General features: G+C 50.4%; 1 protein-coding gene across 3 annotated transcripts in view; it reads right to left on the minus strand.

Annotated features, from left to right (window-relative positions):
- The window catches only part of CACNA1A (calcium voltage-gated channel subunit alpha1 A), a 225,827-nt gene that overhangs the window by 46,372 nt on the left and 159,810 nt on the right, over positions 1-19,645 (minus strand). For all 3 annotated transcript variants that reach the window (XM_036240417.1, XM_036240416.1, XM_036240418.1), the window contains exons 20-24: positions 16,461-16,924; positions 14,743-14,881; positions 12,883-13,012; positions 8,525-8,584; positions 7,647-7,753 (exon numbers count right to left, since the gene is read on the minus strand). In XM_036240417.1, coding sequence (XP_036096310.1) covers positions 7,647-7,753; positions 8,525-8,584; positions 12,883-13,012; positions 14,743-14,881; positions 16,461-16,924 — 900 coding nt within the window. The remainder of the gene's footprint in view (positions 1-7,646; positions 7,754-8,524; positions 8,585-12,882; positions 13,013-14,742; positions 14,882-16,460; positions 16,925-19,645) is intronic.

Genomic DNA, 19,645 nt, shown 5'->3' on the forward strand with positions numbered 1-19,645 from the left:
GAATGGTACACAGAGCACACCCAGCAAACCCAGAGTCATGTTCAACTTCCTGCCCCCCCACCCCCAGAGGGTCACCCTCCTAGACATCTCCACCATCCATCCCTGGACACCGTCTTAGGCCGAATCTTCATTACCCATCTCCCAACTTTCCCCCACTCCCTGTCTCTCTCTCTCTCCTTCCTTCTTTTCTGCACTCAGTGGCCAAAGCCACACCTTCTCCTCCTCAGAAGCCTCCTGGAGCACCTGAACTCCTAGAAGCATGGCGTTCAAGGCTCTTCAAAGTCTAGCCCGACTTAGCTTAACCTTTGCATTCCCATCAACTGCTACACACCCCAAACCCAGCCACACTCCTTGGCCTCTGTCTGCTTTTGCACACACTGTCCTCATGCTAGAAACACCCTACCTGCACTTCTCCATCCACAGGACTACGCAGCCTTGAAGGTCAGGTTCAACGCCCCTTCCTCCGACAGCCTCTGGGTTCTGCCAGACACTAGTGCTGTTTCAGAATTATCGTTCTGTCTTTGTTTCTGGCTTTAGACAGAACACTTCTTAAAGGCTTAAACTGTGATTTATTATTCTATGTGTTCATTTTTCCTTTAATCTTGATTTCTGTCCCAGTGCCCAGCATACACCTGGCCTGTGTTCTCGTGAATGTGAATGGATTCAGATCAGAGCTCTTCAGGGTGGTGGTGAGGTGGCGGGTCTCCTAGCAATCATCTTCTGAGAGTTACCTCCTGGACCACAGAGCCTTCCCAAAGACCTCCACCATGGTGTGTCTGGGTGTCCAGGTGCAAAAACATTCTTACGCCATTTGTGTTTTTAGAATTCCTTCTCTCATTTTTTAGGGAATAAAGAGGAGAACTGGACATTAGCTATGCTCCAGGACTCAGCAGCCTGAGCATGTGTTTTCTTTTAAGCCAAAGTCATCATTATTGTCTCAAGGCTGTACCCCCACAGTATGAGACATGTGTCAGGAGAGTCACTGATATCATTTTAGGCAGAACAGGGACACAAACTGGATCACACAGGGAAATAGTTATTTCTTCTTCAAGTTTCTTATGGGCCCTCTGCTTTGGTCACAAGGAAGTCTCCGGCTTGTGTTACGGGTCCTACCGCCTTCCTAGAATTCACACATTTCTTTCTGAACACAGAACCCAGCTTGAATGAGACAACTTGCAATGCAACCGTTTCATTTGGGCTGGATTCACATTGGCAGTTGTGGTTCTGCCGGACCTTAATAACACTGGTTGTAAGGGGATGACATAAAGTTTCTTAGCAAAACTAAAATGAAGTTTATACTGTGTGTTGGAGAAAAAATGCCAAGTAACTGGACATCTAGGTTGCATGTGGAACTGGCTAAAATCTTGATGTGCTATATGGATGACATTTGGGGACACGTTTCCTGGGGTACATCCACTCATCTGAAAGTGACTCCATGGCCATTGTGGGGGTGTCTCTCTTCCAGGAGACACTCTGCCCCCTGGAAAGGCTGAGAAACAACCCTGTTACTGAGGCCCTGGGGAGAGTGTTCCTGGCAGTTAGGCTCTTGAACATGCAGGAGTAGGTTGATCAAGGCACTCTGACAGAAAACAACCGATTTTGGAACCTCTCTGCTGAGAGTGTAGACATTGCGGGGGCGGGGGGTCTTTCTCTCCTCAGATCCCAAGTCTAGCTGTTTGGACTCTTTACTCTTCTCTCATCAGGGAGGTGGACACTCTCATTCCTCTGGTAACTACCACCTGAGTCAGTTGCCACATTGAAATCAGACCCCGGGGAGGTACCCGCCGCCCTTCTGTTCTCTACCAAGAACTGGGCTAATGGTGGTCATGGTGGGAGGCAGTGGCCAAGACCCCTCAGGGTTCCTCCTCTCTGGGGAACCGGCTAAGGGGGAGCTCTGGTCACTGCAAGCGACAGGACAGCGGCAAGGACACAAGGCCATGGAGATAGGCCCAGAACCAACACGGCTGCACCAGGGCATGGAGAACGAGAGACAGATGAGAGAGAGAGACTTTACCGTGTACTGCTCCTGGTGAGGTGGCGTCGGAGGGAGAGACAGATCGTAAGCGGCCTCAGAAGAGAGAACACAGAACACGCACATACACACATACACACCTGAGGACCCCCTGCCCTGCCCGAGCACCAGGGGGCAGCCTCAGGCTCACAGCTCAGGCTGATGTCCATCCTTCCATCAGGAAGCCCCCCGTTCGGTCCCCTGCCCTTGGCAGGCCCCTGGCACTACCCAAGAACATCAAGAAAGCCAAATTTCCAAGTTGCAGGACAGCCAGAAGGTCATCAATTACTAAAGGCAAATTTGCCACTGAAGGTCATTGCCAAGAGCTGGAGAAACAGCTTTTCTCCAGAGGTTTTGGGGCTGGAAAGTTTTAGAATTCCTTGAAGGTTACGAGCTTTGGAGCTGGGGGTCCTGGGTTTAAATCCCAGCCCTGCTCCTAATTATCATCTTCATCTGTAAAACAGGCCTTTGGGACTCTGGTGTCCAATGAGCAGTAGCTATGCTCTTGGCTTTATCCCCTAAATTATGAAGAAAGGTCAGCAAAGACTTCCAACCTGGGATGAAATGAAGGGCAACTTTCAAGAAGTAATCTGAGAAAATGTGGGCCTGGAGAAAGCTCTCGACAGGGACCCCTTGCACATCTATCTTGTCAGGCTTGGTCTTGTTATAGCCTGGGGGAAGATGACACCATTATGCTCATTTCCCAGATGAGGAAGCTGAGGCTCAGGGAGGGAGAGTGACTTGCCCCAGGTCATCCAGGTGGGAAGCAGCAGACTGAGATTTAAACCCAGGTACACATCTTGCTCTCTAATCTCCTTTCTGTTTCATCACAAGTAAGAAAAATAATGCCTTCAAGGGGTAGGGGCTGCTTTGAAAATGGGGATAAAAAGAAGTGGCAGTCTGAGGGCTCCTTCTTTGGCTTCCTGGCAGCTCAGCTCCTGGGCATGCAGGAGTGGCTTGATCAAGGTGCTCCACAAGCTGTGCCAAGCTGCCTTGAGGGAGAAGTGGCAGCACCAGATGGACTCTTGGCAGTGAAGGCAGGATCATGATCTGCCAGCTGCTGAGAAATGTCAGTTGGCTATCTCGATGCATGGGCCCAGAGCGTGACATTATGGGTGATGGTTCATGAGGTGGTGCACTGACGGCGGTCACATGGACATGGTGCATGGTCAGTGGATGGAGCACGGCATACACACAGATATTTGGGCAAGGTGCAGGAGGGGTGGAAACTGTCAGGAGAGCTTTGATACATCCCTTGGAGGACCACAGGGATTGTTTTTCATATCCAAGACGGGGCCACAATCACAGCACCACAGCAGAATCCTTGCCTCCACCCTAAAAGGCCAGAACAGCAAGATTCCTTTCAACAAGGAAGGGACCAGCCTTGTGCTCTCTTCCCCTGGAGTTTTAGGGCCCGTCAGGGCCTCCAGGAACCCAGGCTGGCTGGGCTGCCAAATCTGATTGTGCCAACTCCTGAAAACCTTCATGAGCAGGCTGGGGACGGGCAGCAACACTGTCTGGCAGCAGAACTCAACTTAGTGGCCTTGCTAGACTCATTTCCCTCTGGGCCTCAGTTTTCTCTTCTACAAAATGGGAACAACTAAGAGCTTCCCACAGGGGGTTGTTATGAAGATTACATAGATGGAAGGGGTTAGTATCATCATTACCAAGTTGGGTTTCCGGGAGGAACTGAAGCCCAGAGAGGCTAATGGATTTGCACATCTAGAGAGAAATCAGATGATTTGCAGGAAACTTTTTCTAAAACAATAAGGTTAATCTAACACTTGGGCTTCTCAGCCTTGTCTATGAGGAAACAGGCACGTGAGACAGAGAAAACAGGTTAAAAGACCAGAAAGAAAAGAAGCAAAGGACTCTGGGTTGGGTTCTCAGGCTGAGGTCCTGAGAGCATACTCTACTCCTGCCAAAATGACATCTGTCTGGTGACAAGAGAGACAGTAAGCAAAGTCCTCATGGGGCAAGAGACCTCTTTGAGCAAAAAAGGTCAGAAACCTGCAGCCAGGTGGAGGATTCTGAAGCTTTTCTGGGGTAAAAATCAGCAGCTTGAGGGCTCCTTCTCTAGCTTTCTAGCAGTCTGGCCCAGGGGCATGCAGGACGGACTTGATCAAACTGCACAGCCAGCCCTCTGACCTGGAGAAGTGGCAGCACCAGATGGACTCTTGGCAGTGAGTGGGGAGGGCTTGTCTGGGTTGGGATCTCAGGGTCTATCTCTCCTACCCCTTTGCCATTGTATAAAGGTGCTTCCATACTTGTCAGCTCTTCCCAAACCCCTGGCACTTGTCGGGACTCCACTGGCAACATCTTGCACTGCCCCCCCCCCCGCCCCCCAGTTCTTGTGACATCTATGAGCCCACCGAGGCTCACAGGATGACTTTAAATCTCTGTCCAGGCCCTTTTCTTACATGGGAATAATCAAAAACATACATTCTAAATAGGGATTTTCAAGGTCATAAACTGGCTGGCTTTATGCCTGTAGCGACTTCAAGAAACCAGTTTAAAAGGTTGACTCTACAAGTACGTTGCCAGGATTCTGTAGGCGCATTTGGAATGCCTTTGCAAACTATATTGAAAATGAAAACTAAAAAATAAAAATAAAAAAATCTGCTCCCTGTGGCACATTATTTTGCAGCACAAAGAATCATTCTGCTGATTGACTTTTGGTGAAAACACAATTTTGTTCTTGCAGACTAGGTTGGCTTAAAGTGGAGCCTAATTATGGGTCCAGGAGCCCAGAAACAGCATATTACAAACTACAGCCCATCATGGCAAATGCTCTAAGGTTGAAAGGCTTGTTTCCAGGCCTTTTGAAGGCCTCTCCTTCCCCAAATTGTGAGGGTCAAATTGAGGTACGGAGGTGGGCCAGGGCATCAGTGGTCCCTCCTCACAGCGGAAGTATGTGAGCTTCACCAGGGTCAGGAGGACGTGCTGAGGGTGAGTTGATCAGATACCACTTCTACTGAGCCATGCCCAGTGTGGGCCACAGAGGGCAAAACCCACCACCCTGGGCACAGCTGGCAAAGCAGGGTGGTGTGACAGATGGATGTGGCTGATAGGGTACCCCCTCTTCCCACCACCACATGAACCCTGGAGCTGCGGGGCAGAGGTGACCCTGGAAGGCTTGAGGAAGTGTGGAAGGGCTGCCTGCCCGAGCTGCGCCCCCATCATGAAGACACTCCCCAGGCAGAACAAGCAGAGGAGTGGGTCCCCTGATGCCAGAGCCTGTGCTGGAGCATCTGCCTTCTCCAGCCACATTCGGTTAGGCAGGTGGTTAGGTTCCCATCACTAGAAGATATGGGCCAGGGTGAGGGGAAGAAGAGAGAGAAAAAGACAGAGAAAGAGAGGTGGGGGGGGGGGGAGGGAGGGACATACACCAGGGTGGGGTGGAATGGGCAAAGAGGAAACAGACATAGAAAATGAAACCAGAGAGAAAAGAATAGAAAGTAAGGAGGAGAAAGCGGGAGAAAAAGAGAAAGAAGAAGGGAGGAAAGGAGAGAAAGAAAAAGCAATAAACAGAGAAAAGACAAAAAAAATGGGAAGAATGGAGAAAAGGAAGTACAAAGGAGACAGAAAGACACAAAAAGAGGCAGAGAGGGAGGGAAGACGGGAGGAAGAGAAACAGAGAGGAGAGAAAGCAAGAGAGGGAGCCAGAGAGAGAAAACAAGAGAAAAAAGGAGAAAGAGAGGAACAGGAACAAGGGAGGGAAGGGGATTTGAGGAGGATTCACTCCAGGCTGAGGGTAGTAAAATGTTTGGCTCTTTGGAATTTAAACATTCTCAGGGCCTAGCAAGGTGCCTACTTGACACCTTGTAGGAGCTGCTCAAGTAGCTGAGAGAGGGAGGGAGGACTGTATTTCATTACACTCTCAAATACCCTGTGCATTATCTTTTTTTAAAAAAAACCTCACCAGAGGATATTTTTTTCCATTTTTCTTTAGATAGAGTGGAAGGGAGGGAGAGGCAGGGGAGAGAGACCGAGAGAAACATCCACGTGAGAGATACATTGATTGGTTGCTTCCCGCATGACCCCAACCAGGGCCGGGGATGAACCACAACAGAGGTACGTGCCCTTGGCCAGAATTGAACCCGTGACTCTTTGGTCTGCTGGCTGACACTCTAACCACTGAACCAAACCAGTCAGGGCCCCTGTGCATTACCTTTAAAAATCTTTTTTTCCAAAGAAACTGGTGCTAACTTGATGGGAAACAAATTTGTACTCATTTCTGTTTGAATCCTTTGCCCATTTATCTATTGAGGGTCACTGTTTCTTATTGATTTGTAATTGCTTTTTATATATTAAGGTCATCAGCTTGTCTTATTTGTACTAATTTCCCCATTTGCTGTGCATTTTACTTTGCTTATTTTAATTATTATTATTTTAACCTACAGAACATCTTAATACTAGTGTGGCCAAACGTCCTGATTTTTAAAATAATCTTTTTCATTGCTCTAATATGCAAATAAATAATTACTTTAAAAAGAGGGAGAAAGAGAAGTGGGGAGGGGAGGAGGGAGAGAAGAAAGAGAAAGAAAAGGAGTGAGTGTAGAGAGAAAGAGCAGAGATTGAAAGACGAGGAGAAAGTAGAAGATAAAGAAAAAGGGGGTTGGGAGGTCTGGCCAGAGTCAGAAACGTAATCAGCCTTCTGATCCTCACGGTACATCTACAGCAGCTCAGAGGCATCCACAACTCGAGATTTTTCGCTCTTTGAACCCAACTTGACCTTATTGCATTCCCAGGGAAGAAACCGAGAGTGGCCTATTTCAGTCCTTAAATTGGAAATGGGCCATCACTTTGGCCCTCAGACAGACCAAGCCCTCATTGTTTGGTCAGGGGGCCATTCGAGAATCCCCTGCAGATCGGCTGAGAAGGGAGCTGGGAGCTAGGGGCACAGAGGAAGCCCCTGATTTTTCACTGTGTGGGGGAGGTATGCCAGAATTCCTGAGATCTCTCTAGGAATGATCCACTGTGATGGGCAGACAGGGACCCCAAGAAGATTTGTTTCTGGACTAGAGGCTGGTTAGGTCTTTTCATCCTGACCCAGATGCCTACAACTTGAGGAACGTACTGCTCAGTTTGCTACCAGGGGCCTCAAAGGTAATGGCTGCTCAGCCCTCGGGTGCCATCTGGAGCTGCCTGATGAGGCATGGCCTTTGATGCAGCATGAGTCCTGGGATCACCAGGAGAATCGAAAGACACACAAGGGGAGTCACCAAGTCTACAACTATGGGGGCCTTCAGGCACAGGGTGGGGGTCTGAACTCTCATGCACATTTGTTTCCTGATTGTCTTTTTAGGGGCTCCCCAAAGAGACAGTGGTTAGGGTGGAGCTTACAGAGCAGAAGGAAGATGAAATGTCCTGGCGGGGCTAGTCTACGGAAAGCAGCAGAGCGAGGGGTCATGACGTGAGGAGGCAGAAGGTGGAGTCCCTTCTCCTTCTTCCTCCAAGGTGAACGTCATGCAAAAGCCAATTGAAGCTCTTCCCAGTGGCATGCGGTGACCCCACCACCCAGAGCCCGCACTCCCATTTCTACACCATGAGAACACGGCCTCTGACCCAGTGGGTGGCCCCAGGCTGGGGAAGGGACCGAAGGGGCAGATGGAGGCCCTGAGAAGAGACTTACGTGAAGGCAAAGGCCACCAGGGCCCCACTGACCACTATGAAGTCAAGAATGTTCCAGAGGTCACGGAAGTAGGCACCCTGGTGCAGGACGAGCCCCAGGTCAATCATCTACGGGGGTAAAAGAGACAGTGCTCAGATCCCTCATCCCCACCTTGGGGAGCAGCCCCCCACCCCTTTTAGGGGCATGGTTGCCAATGGGATCACTTCATCCTGTAGGGATGGGACAGAGGCAAGAGGACCTTGGGGAGGAGTGATAAGCCCCCACCCAATGAGAGCTTGCCCCTCTCCACCTCATAATAAGCAGTTCTGACTTGCTGGTTCTTAGGTCCCCCTTGATTCCTTTGTCTTACACCCCACATCGTATCTACTGGCAATCCTTGTTGGTTCTACCTTCCAAACCTTCCAAAAAGCTGCCCACTTCTTGCCACCTTATCTGTTGCCACCCTTGTCTGTCCCCCATCATCACTTGCTTGGGCCAGTGCAATAATCTATTCCTAGTTTTCTTGACTCCCACCCACCCTCCCTCCTCTGCTCTGAACCCTCCAGGCTCCCATCCACCCAGTCCTTTCCCTCTAAGTCTGTCCCCCCCACAGAGAACAGAGGGTGTCTGTGAGCACCTGAGTCCAGTCACTTGCCTTTGAATCCTCTATGGCTCCCACTCACCTGGGGTAAATGCCAAAGTCCTCCCTGTGGCCACCAAACCCCTGCATAACCTGTCCCTGTCACTTCCCTGCTCATCATACTGCCCTTGTTTTCTCCATTCTCCTTGTTCAGTCTTTCCAGTCACTGGTCTTCTTGCCGTGCCTCAAACACACAAGCATTTCTAATCCCCTCCTGTGTCAGCATGCCATTCTTGAGGGAGCTGAATCCCTCACTCACCTTGATCACCATCTCAAAGGTAAAGACGCCTGTAAAAACGTAGTCAAAATATCGCAGTACCTGCAAGGGATAAAAGCAAGGGGACAGTGGGTCATGCTTGCTCCAGCAGAGCCCCTGTGAACCTAGTGATGGGCTGCTGGATGTGCGGTCTCCAGCACAGTCCCCAAGGAGAAGAGTGTGCACCCAGAGGAAGCAGCCAGGCTGTCCTGTGAGGTTGGGCAGGGCGAGCACTGCACAAGGGCCCCTCCCACGTCTCATAGTGTAGATTTGTATGTTGTGAAAGAAACTGTCCAGCAGATGGCAGCAAAGTCCCAACAACATCACTCTATTAGGCTGGTTTGCCCACCAACCGGAAGGGTGCCTTTTTTATTTGCCAAGGTCAGGTGGTTTTTGCCTGGACGAACAATGTCCTGCATTCTAGGTGCTCTCTAGGCCACATCATAGCACATCTCTGGTGTGACGCTGTTGTGATGATGTAATTGTGTAGGCACAGTGCCTAACGTAGTTAAGCACAGGGAGGAACTCGGTCAGATTTTTGTTGAAGGGCTGATAATTACTGAGAACTGCCATCAGAGGGCGACTGTGAGTACCCGAGTCAGGTCAGGGACCTTCTCTGTTCAGAACCTTCTGTGGCTTCCACGCCACTCGGGTAGAACACCCCCCCCCCCCGCCCCCGCCCCATGGCTCCCAATGCCCTTCACGATCTGTCTGGTCACCTCCTGCTCTCACCTTCTCTTATTTTCCCCCTCATATGCTAGGATCCTGCCACTTTGGATGTCCTCACCTTAGGGCCTTTGCACAGGCTGTTTCCTCTGTCTGAAATGCTCTTGCCCACGTCTCATCTGATTCCCTCTCTTTCCTCCTCTGTGGCTTGGTTCAAATATCACTTTCTCAGTGAGGCCCTCTCTGATCACCTGTTTAATTTTTTATTTTATTTATTTATTTATTTTTATCCTCACCCGAGGACATTTTTCCAATTTTTGTACAGATAGAGTGGGAGGGAGGGAGGAAGGGAGAGAGAGAGAGAGAGAGAGAGAGAGAGAGAGAGAGAGAGAGAGAAAGAAACATGGATGTGAAAGGGACACATCGAGTAGCTGCCACCCGCACGACCAACCAGGGCCGGGGACAAACTGCAACTGAAGTATGTGCCCGTAGCGGGAACTGAACCCGGGTCTCTCCGGACCACAGGCCAACGCTCTAACCGCTGAGCCAAACCGGCCAGGGCTGATCACCTGTTTAAAATGACACTTCCTGGCATTTGCAGTCTTCCTTACCTAGTCTCTCCACTCCTGACACTTGTCATTTCCTGACAAACCCCTTGTTACAGTTGCTAATAATCTCACTGTCCATCTTCCCCATGCCAATGTCAGCTCCTCGAGGGCAGGGATGTTTGTCTGTCCCTGTGCCACCTCCAGCTCAGTACAGGGCCAGGCATAAAGTAGGTGTCCAAGAAGGGTTAGCTGAATGAATGCACGAATAGCTGGGGCTGCATGGGGTCCCACAGGAGCTAGCCTCTGTGATCTGTGTGGTCACAGCTCACATTCTCATTATGTGTGGTGCTTGAAGGGTCATCAGGGACCAGTGTGGCCAGGAACTGACTTCCTGGAACGGGCAGCAAGCACGAGGGGCTGGGGGGATGTGGGTAGACAGAGAAGATGGTGGAGGAAGAGTATTCAGATGCGCCGAGAGGAGGGGTACAGCATGGCCAAAGGCCTGGTGCTCTGTGAGCTCTGGGAAGGCAGGGACCATCTCATACTGCCAAGACGTGATGTTCACTCCATGCCTGGCACATAATAGTTGGTCATTAATTAACAACTAAATAAAGCAATGAATGGAAGGGAAGAAAGGAGTGGGGAAAGAGCAGGCCAGGTGGTCAGATGAATCAAATTCTGGAGAGCTGTGGAAATTGGGTAAGAGGAAATCAAAAGTCCAATAAGTCAGATTCAACCATATCTAATATTTAGATCCTTTTGACCTATACAAATGGCAATTTTCTGTGGCTCAGTTTAACCCAAAAAGGTTCTCAGTCTCGTTTATCACAAGAATAATGTAAATCAAAGTCCCCATGAGATTCCATTCCACACCCACCAGGTCGGCCAAAGGAAACAGCCAGCAGCGTCAAGTGTTGACAAGACCACGGAGCGGGAGCCCCACACACTACCCGTGTGACTGTCACAGCATCATCCAGTAAACATCTGGTCACATCTAGTGAGTCCAATCAGTGCAAATTCTATGATCCAAAAACTCCATTTCTGGTGTGCATGCTCAGGTGCCCTAGAAACTGTCAGGTGTGTGTGTGGGGGGGTGATGATGGCATTCTAAAGTGGAGACACTCCAAATGTTCATCCACAGGAAGACGGATAAACAGATGGTGCTGCATGGCAGAATATTAAACAGCAATGAAGAAGCATGGCCACTGCTCCCCACAGCCATCCATGCTCATCTCATGGCGGACACAATGCTGGGTGACAGCAAGGCACAGAATGATTCCATCTGTTTAGTGTCAAAAATGGGCAAAAATAAATTCGAGTGTTTAAGGATGTATGTGCAAGTAGGAAAATCAGGGAAGCTGAGAAATGCTCCTTCCAGAAGTGGGGTCATGGTTACCTCTAGGGCAGGGTTTTTCAGGCTTGGCACTGTCGACATTTGGGGTTGGAGCGCTTGCTGTGGGGAGCTGCCCTGGGTACCGTAGGGCAATGAGCCGCGTCCCGGGCCTCCACCTTCCAGACGTCAGTAGAACGCCCCCGGCCTGCTCCAAGTCATGCCAATAACTGTCCCAGATTGTGAACCCCCTCCAGATGGAAGGGGGGGTAATCGAGTTGGTGCCACAGGTTAGGGGCAGTTCTGTTCTACTTCCTGTCCCGGGTGGTGGTTACATGGATGTAAAATCCTTGATAAATGGACCATACGTGTTCTGGGCACTTTTCTGAGGCCTGTTCTAGTTTAGCTAATAGAAAGACCTGTGGGAGGGCTCCCTGGGCATCGGATGACAGCAGTGGCCGCCGTGTTCGTGACGAGGAGAGGAGGGCTTTGTGGGGAGAAGTTTCAGCTGTGAGATGGAGCAGAGTAGACACTGTGCAAAACACCTCGGGGGCTCGCTGGAGCCCTGCTTGGGCTCCCACAGTTCTGGGAGCTGCAGTCCTTCCCAGCCCCCAGCTCCTCCTTGCAGGAGACAGGACCTTCTCTGGTCCCCTGGCATGGGCAGAGGCTCACTGAGCCCTCTTGAAACATCCCCTACTGAGGCCTTGGTCCCTAAGGCCTGGGGGGAACTGGGCAGATAACTGAGTGTTGGTCTCAGCCCTGCCCTGGAGCTGGTTTCCTCCAGGAGCCTCATTCTAATTATTTCCTTCCCACCCCCATCCCTCAGCAGGGTCCCCGGGGGGCCTTCCAGACCTGCGAAGGAAGGGAAAGTGCAAGGTAAGCTGCCAACAGGAGGCCTTGATTTATGGGGCCCTCCAGCCTCGCCAGGCTCCTAACCTACTTAGTGAGGGTGGCAGGGCCTCACTCCTGGCGGAAATGTACCTTTGGCGCTGGGCAGGGGAGCGATGGGGACAGGAGCTGGGGAGAAGGCACTGCTGCCAGTCCAGCCTCTGTCTCCCTTGCCTGCCAGTGCCTCAGTTTCCTCTCAGCCTCGGGCACACACTCATTCCTAATCGACAGGCTTCAAGAGGGGCCAGAGGCAGAGTAGGTGCTCAATAAATGGAAATGGTTAAAAAAAGCAGCAGGAGCTCTAAGGGAGGACAAATTGGAATTCTGTTGTGTGACCCTGAACTAGTCACTTAACATCCCTGAATCTCAGTTTCCCCAACTATCCAGTGTGGGTACTTGGGAGGGCTTGCATGCCCAACGCCCTGGGGTGACACCTGGAACACAGCAAGTGCTCAACTAACACAAACTGTTCGCAGACTCTGGACCCCCCACAAAGAGAGCTTTTTAGCTCTCTTAAAAGCTAAAGGTTTAGGCTGTGTTTCTGAGCAAAATAATCCTCTTTCAAACTTCATGTGAAAATGAAAGCGTCTGCTTGGTGAGCCCTGGCTGCCTAGGGGACTGTCGCTGGAGCGCCCCTGCCTGAGTACCTCCCACTTTCCACACAGAGAAAGTACAACTCCACACCCCGTCAGCCTCACTCCCCCCACCAGGGACTCCAGCAATCTCCAGCCCTGGCCAATCTGGCCCATCGCTTCTTCGCCAGGTACACAGAGCCACAGCCTCTTCAAGGGACATCTGCTCTCCAGAGCATCCCCAGAGAGTCGGAGCTCCCTTCCTGAGCAGCATCCTTCCATGAGCTTTTCGATGCAGGGCAAAGTGGCCTGAGATGGAGGAGCTGGGCTGGACAGGGGACGCTGGGTAGGACTCACGTTGTTCCTCGGTGCGTTGGGCTGCACGGGGTCCTCAGCCGCCAGGGCGATGCTGCTCATGGCGATGACCATGAGGATGCACATCTCAAAGTAGCGCAGGTTCAGAATGTAATGGCACAGGCGGCGAAGGCTGTTGGGAACAAACAGGCGTGCAGATGTCCATGGGCTTGAAGCCCTTTCCTTCCGTCGCGTCCTTATGTCGTCTAACAGTACCCAAGATCTCTCACTCCCAAAGTCCCACACCCAAAAAACTATCAAGCTCCTACATCTGGGGGTTCTCAATGGTCCTAAAATCCCAAGAAGGCAGGGGGGCCCTTAGCCAGGGAGGGTATTCACATGCACTGTTAATAAGTTCTTATTATTCCCAAACAACTCTCTTGGAACATCTGGTACCCAGGCTGGATTGTCCTTAATTCTGTAGGAAATGAAATGGTTTTTCATGCATAAAATGTCCTATGGGTAAACAAAGCTGGAAAACTCTGTGTGGAGTACATTAACAACTTAGCTGAGTGACCATAGGCAAGTTACTCCTCCCCTCTGCGCTCTCATCTGTGAAGTGTCCACTACAATAGGGCCTAACTCACAAGGTGGGGATCAAAGAGCTAACGGCAGGGGCTTCGAAAAGTTAGTTACTTCAACTATGAATTGCAAGCCTTATTAGAGTCTTTAGTTTAATTTTATTTAATTAATGTATTTATTATTTTTTCTTTATTGATTTTTAGAGAGAGGAAGAGAGAAGGAGAGAGAGATAGAAACATTGATGAGAGAGACATCGATAGGCCGTCTCCTGTATGCCCCCAACTGGGGATTTGGCCCACAACCTGGGCATATGCCCCGACCAGGAATTGAACAGGCGACCTCTTGTGTATGGGTTGATGCTCATCCACTGAGCCACAACAGCTGGGCCTTTAATATGCTAATGGAATAATACTTAGGTACTTAACTTTTTAAGTGGAGCTAAAAATCATAACTGTGTCATAGGTCGTGTCACTGGCAGCAGGAATGAGTGGTGAAGAACAGGGGTGCTAAAATCAGTCTGTCTGGGCTCCCCCACCTGCCTGCTGTCTGGCTTTGGGCAGGTGACTTCACCTCTCTGGGCCTCAGTTTCTTCATCTGTCAAATAGGACTAAACATAGTACCAATCCCACAGGATTATTATAATACTTTAAAAATTTTTGTAAAGCATTCAGAACAAAGTATTTCTTTAGTAAAATAGGTACTATCAACTAAATAAAAACGTAAACACACAGGGTGAGTCCCAAAGAGGCAGGTTATAGAAAGTTACCCCCGCCCCCCGCCACCTAGCTTATTTGACATGATTCTTCTTTGTCCAGAAGTATTTTGAGATACCAGAGTTTCAAGAAATACCCTTGGGAAAAATGTAATACTACAATAATGCTGAGCCACCATGACATACATGGGATAGATTTCTCTCCTAAATAATCCATCTTCCTTGAGGATGCCCAAGACAGAGGGCCATGGAACCCAGGCAGAGAACATCTGGCCAGAACGCAAACTCCTGGCAGGGAGGTTAGAGCTGAGCCGAGGGCCCAGGGCCGCCCCGATGGCCGCACAGGCTGCGCGTGCCCGAGGGTCACCTCTCGCACACAGACAGCGCAGGTTTGGATTTTATGACAATGGGTTTCCAGCGGATGGCAGGAGTGGGTCTTTTCCAACCAAATCAGTACTTAGTGACAAATTTCTATCTTGTGTTAATCAAGAAAAGGGCATCATTTAAAATTTTGTCCCATGGTCCTTTATGGACTAGAGATGGTCTTGGAGGTCACTCTCCCCCATGACCCTCTGTCTGGTCTGCTCTCTGGCCTGACTCCCACTGTCCCAGCTGTGGGTCATACTCACGGGTTGGTTGTGGAGAGGATAAACATGGAACTGTAGGGGGGCATGGGCTTGGGGCCGTCTTCCCCAGGGTCGTCTTCCTCCTCCTCTTTCTTCTCTTCCTCCTTTTTTGGCAGTGGGTCTGGGTTGGCGTTTTTGTTCACTGTTGGGACAAGAACCAACACAGGGCTCCCGCCATGATTTCCCAGAAGCCTCTGGGCTCCTGTTCACTCCCCAGAGCAGACAATAGCAGCTGATACTGATAAAGTGCACATTAGCTGCCAGGCACAATAGTATGCCGTTCAATCCTCACATGACCCTATGAGGTTGGTACTTCATGATCCCCATTTTACAGATGAGAAAACTGAGGCACAAAGAGGTGAAGTGGTTTGCTAAGGTCGCACCGCTGGGACATGGCAGAGCTGGCATTTGAACCCGGGCAGCCTGGCCCCAGAGTACCTGCTCTCAACTACTCTACAGCCTTGAGTCTGCTGGGACCCTCACAGGATATTAACACAGATCTGCCTTTATCTCATGATGATCTTCATACTACCACGTGGAGGCAGGCAGGGTGAACCCCACTTTACAGGTGGGTATACTGAGCTCACCTCATGTCAAACTGCAGGGTTTCCCCCATTAAAACCCTTCTCCTGACCAGGGCGAGGAACCACCACCCTCCCAACACTGATTCTGTAGCTTCGCCTCACTATATGTCCATGGGAAGGCTGAGCCTCTCTGAGCCTCAGTTTTTCCATTTGTAAAATGGGCACAATGACAGGAGTCACCTCGTAGGACTGTGCTGAGCATTTATAGAACAAACTCATGGAAATCTCTTGCATTGAGCTGACACTAGAGAAACTGGGCTGCTATTATCATCTTAGGAAATAACAAGCGCCCTGGGTCATCTCCAAATTCCTAGTGCTCCTCTGGTCCCAATCTCAAGTGGGGGATGGAGCAGGGGGTAAGAACTCCCAGTCCCTCAGGGCCTAGACCTGAGCCGTCTGACACCGAAATGCAGCTAGCCCCAGCGGTAAAGTGCTGTGAGTAAAAACACACAGATGTCGAAGTCTGAGTGTGGGAAAAAGAATGACAAATAGCTCTCGTTAATAATTTTTAAAATACTGATTACATGTTGAAATGGTTACATTTTGGATATAAGTAACAATTTGGATTACATATAATCTATTATTAGTTTTATCTACTTGTATTTCTTTTTTTATTCTTCATTCATTTCCTTCCTTCCTTCCTTCCTTCCTTCCTTCCTTCCTTCCTTCCTTCCTTCCTTCCCTCCCTCTTTCTGTCCCTTCCTCTTTTCCTCCCTTCTTTCTTTCCATCTTTTAATATGGCTACTAGGAAGTTTAAGATTATAGGTGGCCTGTGTCATTTCTTTTGGACAGTGCTAGTTTAGAGAATCATCTGACTTCCCCAAATTTCCATCAGAAGAATCCACTGTTCCTCAAACATGGTGGCTTCCTGACTCTCCTGTGGGGATTCAGGATGCAGGAAAAACCCTTACCCCACTGAGCATGTATAGGCCAGGCACTGCATGCATACTATCTCATTTAATGCTCCCGGCAGCTCTGTGGGGCAGAAACTACATTGATACTCATTTTCTAGAAGAGGAAGCTGAGGTCAGAGAGGTGGGGTCATTGTCCAGGATCACCCAGTTGAGCCTTGAGGGATTGAGCCCAGAGACACTGGTCCCCCCCACCCCCCAGCAACATGTGAGGGTGGAGTCTCACCTTGGACGACGGTGTGGTTGAGGGGGGGCGGGCAGGCTGGGGGGATGTCCACCGTGGTGTGGTCGGGTTTCCTGGCAGTCTTAGCTGAGTTGGTCTGGGTGCTGCTGGGGTTGGTGACGATAAGGCTGTTCTCGGGCATCTTGGGGGGGCCAGGGTTGGACGGGTTCCCCGGGTTGTTGGGCATCCGGCGACTGGTGGTGTTCTGGGGATTGGTGGCTGTGGCAGATGGGGCCGTTGTGGGGCCGGGGTTGGTGCTGTTCCCCATCTTGGCTGGGCTCTGGGGCAGGCCAGAGTGGCCGAGGCTGTCATGGGGACTGGCTGACTCTGCGGTGGCCAGCTTGTTATTCTTCATGTTGTCTATGTCCTCGGCCAGCGGTGGCTCTTGGCGGCCCAGGTCCTGCTGGATCGGCCGGGTGGTCGACAGGTTGGGGCCCGACACAGGAACCCCGGAGCCCTGGGTGTCTCTGAGGAAGGCAGGCCAACGAAAAAGAACCCATAATTGAGTTAGAATAACAGAGAGAACATTTTTGCATCCTGCCTAAGATGCCATCATTCAAGGGACAACTCAGACATCAAGAGGCGTGTCCCAAAGCTCTCCAGCACCTGGCACTGAGAGTCTTGATCCCCAGGTAGGTGGAACTGTCCACCTCCCCAGATTTCAGTGTGCTGCTTCTCCTGCCAGAACGGCTGTTTCCTAGGGGAAGACAAATCAGAGGGAAAAAGAACTTTCTGCCAGAGCCTGCATCCACCCAACCCGAAACTCCCAGACCTGCCTATGTGTCCCCCATTAGCTCCCAGGCAGGACTGGGGACACACTGTTTCCAGGAGTGGCAAAAGCAGACAAGGGGACACCGTCTCTTTCAGGGTAGGATTGCCTCATGGTTTTTAATGCCTTAGTATGTATGTCTCCGAATATTCCACGTAGGGGAAGCAGGCACGTAAACATAGTACAAAATAACAACAGCAGACACTTCAGTAACATAAACTCCTAGGTGCTGTTCTAAGCACCTGACTTGTAATAACCCCTTCACCCTCAGCCCTCAGAGAGACAATCACTAGCACTATCTTACAGATGCGAAAATGGAAAGTCAGAGAAGTTAAATCTCTTGCACAAGGCAACAGAGCTGGTAAATGAATGAGGTAGTTTCTCATACGGATACAAGGTGGTGGGCAAAGCATGTGCGGCAGAGGGAATAGCCAGTGCAAAGTTCCTGAGGTGGGGACAAGCTTGGTGAGTCTCAGGAGGCTGGTGTCTCTGGAGGTGGAAAATGGGGGGAGATGAGTGCCAGGCAAATGCGTGGTCACTTCCTGTCAAATGACAAATGAGTGTCCCCATTTCTCAAATGAGGACACTGAGGCCCAGAAATCCCACATGTCCAGACCTCCCTTCAGTCCATGCATCCTTCCATCTGCACACTCACTCCTAGCTTTGCAAAGACCCTTAGGAGCCACGGCCCCAGTGAAGGTGGCTGGGGTCTGGGACCCATCCGATGCCTTCCAGGCCCCCTCACTGCATGTCTGTCCTTGCTGGCCCCTGCTCTGCTGGCCTACGCATGGATCCAGGTGGGTCTGGGTCCCCCGCCACCTTCCTGAGGGCTTGGCCCCCGAGTGTGATCTGTTTGCCTTCACACACTCCTTCTGAACCCTCGATCCTCAGATAAGGAGCCCCACTGCCCCCCAATCCCTGGTCATGAGCCCTGGCAAAGTCTGTCTCCTGGAAGCAAAGGACCACTGTTGTTTATAATCTCAATGACTCCTCTCTCCAAAGGGCTCTGCAGTCCAAGACTTCTCTCTCTGGTTCTTCTTTTTATTTTAATTTATAAATTTTATTGATTCCAAAAAGAGGAAGGGAGAGTGAGAGAAACATCAATGTGAGAGAGAAACATGGACTGGTTGCCTCCTACACACGCCCAGAATGAGAACTGAACCCACCACCCTCTGGCATACGGGATGACACTCCGACCAACTGAGCCACGCCGGCCTCGCTGGCTCTTCTTAAAGGCAACCCTTGAGTCTGCAACCTGTGCCCTCCACATGTCTCCATAACAGCTCACACGTATTAAGTCCTTGCTGTGTGCCAGCTTTTACACAGTCAGCTCACCGAATCCTTAGAATAGCCATGGGAAGTGGGCAGTATTGTTATTTCTATCTTACAGATTAGGAAACCAAGGCCCAGAGACGGGAAGGCCCTTGCCCAAGGCCCCGCAGCCAGTTGGTGGCAGAGCCAGCTAAGAGCCCAGACAACTTGGCTCCAGCGCTCATACTCCTAACCTCCACCTGATACTGCGCTTCTCTTACAAAGCAGTTTGAGATCTCCCAGAAGGCTCAGCCTGCAGCTGGTGGCTGTGGGAATCCTTGGCACTCACTGTAATGGCCAAGAGTGTGGGCCAACCTCTGTTCTATCTCAACTCATTAACTTCTTTTTTTGTTATTCTTCACCCAAGGATATTTTTTCCGTTAATTTTTAGAGAGAATAGAAGGGGGTGGGGGTGGGAGAAACATCAGTGTGTGAGAGACACATTGATCAATTGCCTCCAGGTCACCAGGGATTGAACCTGTAACCCAGGTATGTCCCCTTGACTGGGAATTGAACCCATGAACCTTCAGTGCATGGGCCAATGCTCTGACTACTGAGCCACACCGGCCAGGGCTCAACTCATTAATTTCTTGAACAATCTTATCAGGCTGGGATCATAACTACTCCCATTATACAGATGAGGAAACTGAGGCCTAGGAGAAACTCTCATGTTTTTATATACAATCGGTAAAGAGGCCAGAGCGAACAAAAGACAGCACTCAGCTTGTGACCGTTCATTTAACGCCCAGATTAGATGCATTTGTAGGAACAGAAGCCCCCGGACAGCACTGGTCTGGTTCCCCAGGCCCATTCCAGAAGCTAAATCTACCCAACACTTAAAAATAAAAAAAAGCTGGCCTCCCCTGGAGGGCTTCCTACTGGCTAAGGCACTGGCACCATCTTCCTCATTTTATTTTTGTATTTTTACTTGCCAAAGGCCTTGGTGGTGTTTAGTAAGCAGAGGAGAGACAGGGTATTTTATTTTTAGACTTGTCTTTCTGAGGCCATACAGGAAGAAGGGCAGGCCCAGGAGAATTCCTCACTTCTCTGGCGCACGAGTAGGTCACGGATTGACACCTTGGAAGACAGACTGACCTGGTTTAAGTCT

The sequence above is a fragment of the Molossus molossus genome, unplaced genomic scaffold (genome assembly GCF_014108415.1).
Source record: "Molossus molossus isolate mMolMol1 unplaced genomic scaffold, mMolMol1.p scaffold_m16_p_4, whole genome shotgun sequence".
Classification (NCBI taxonomy): Eukaryota; Metazoa; Chordata; class Mammalia; order Chiroptera; family Molossidae; genus Molossus; species Molossus molossus.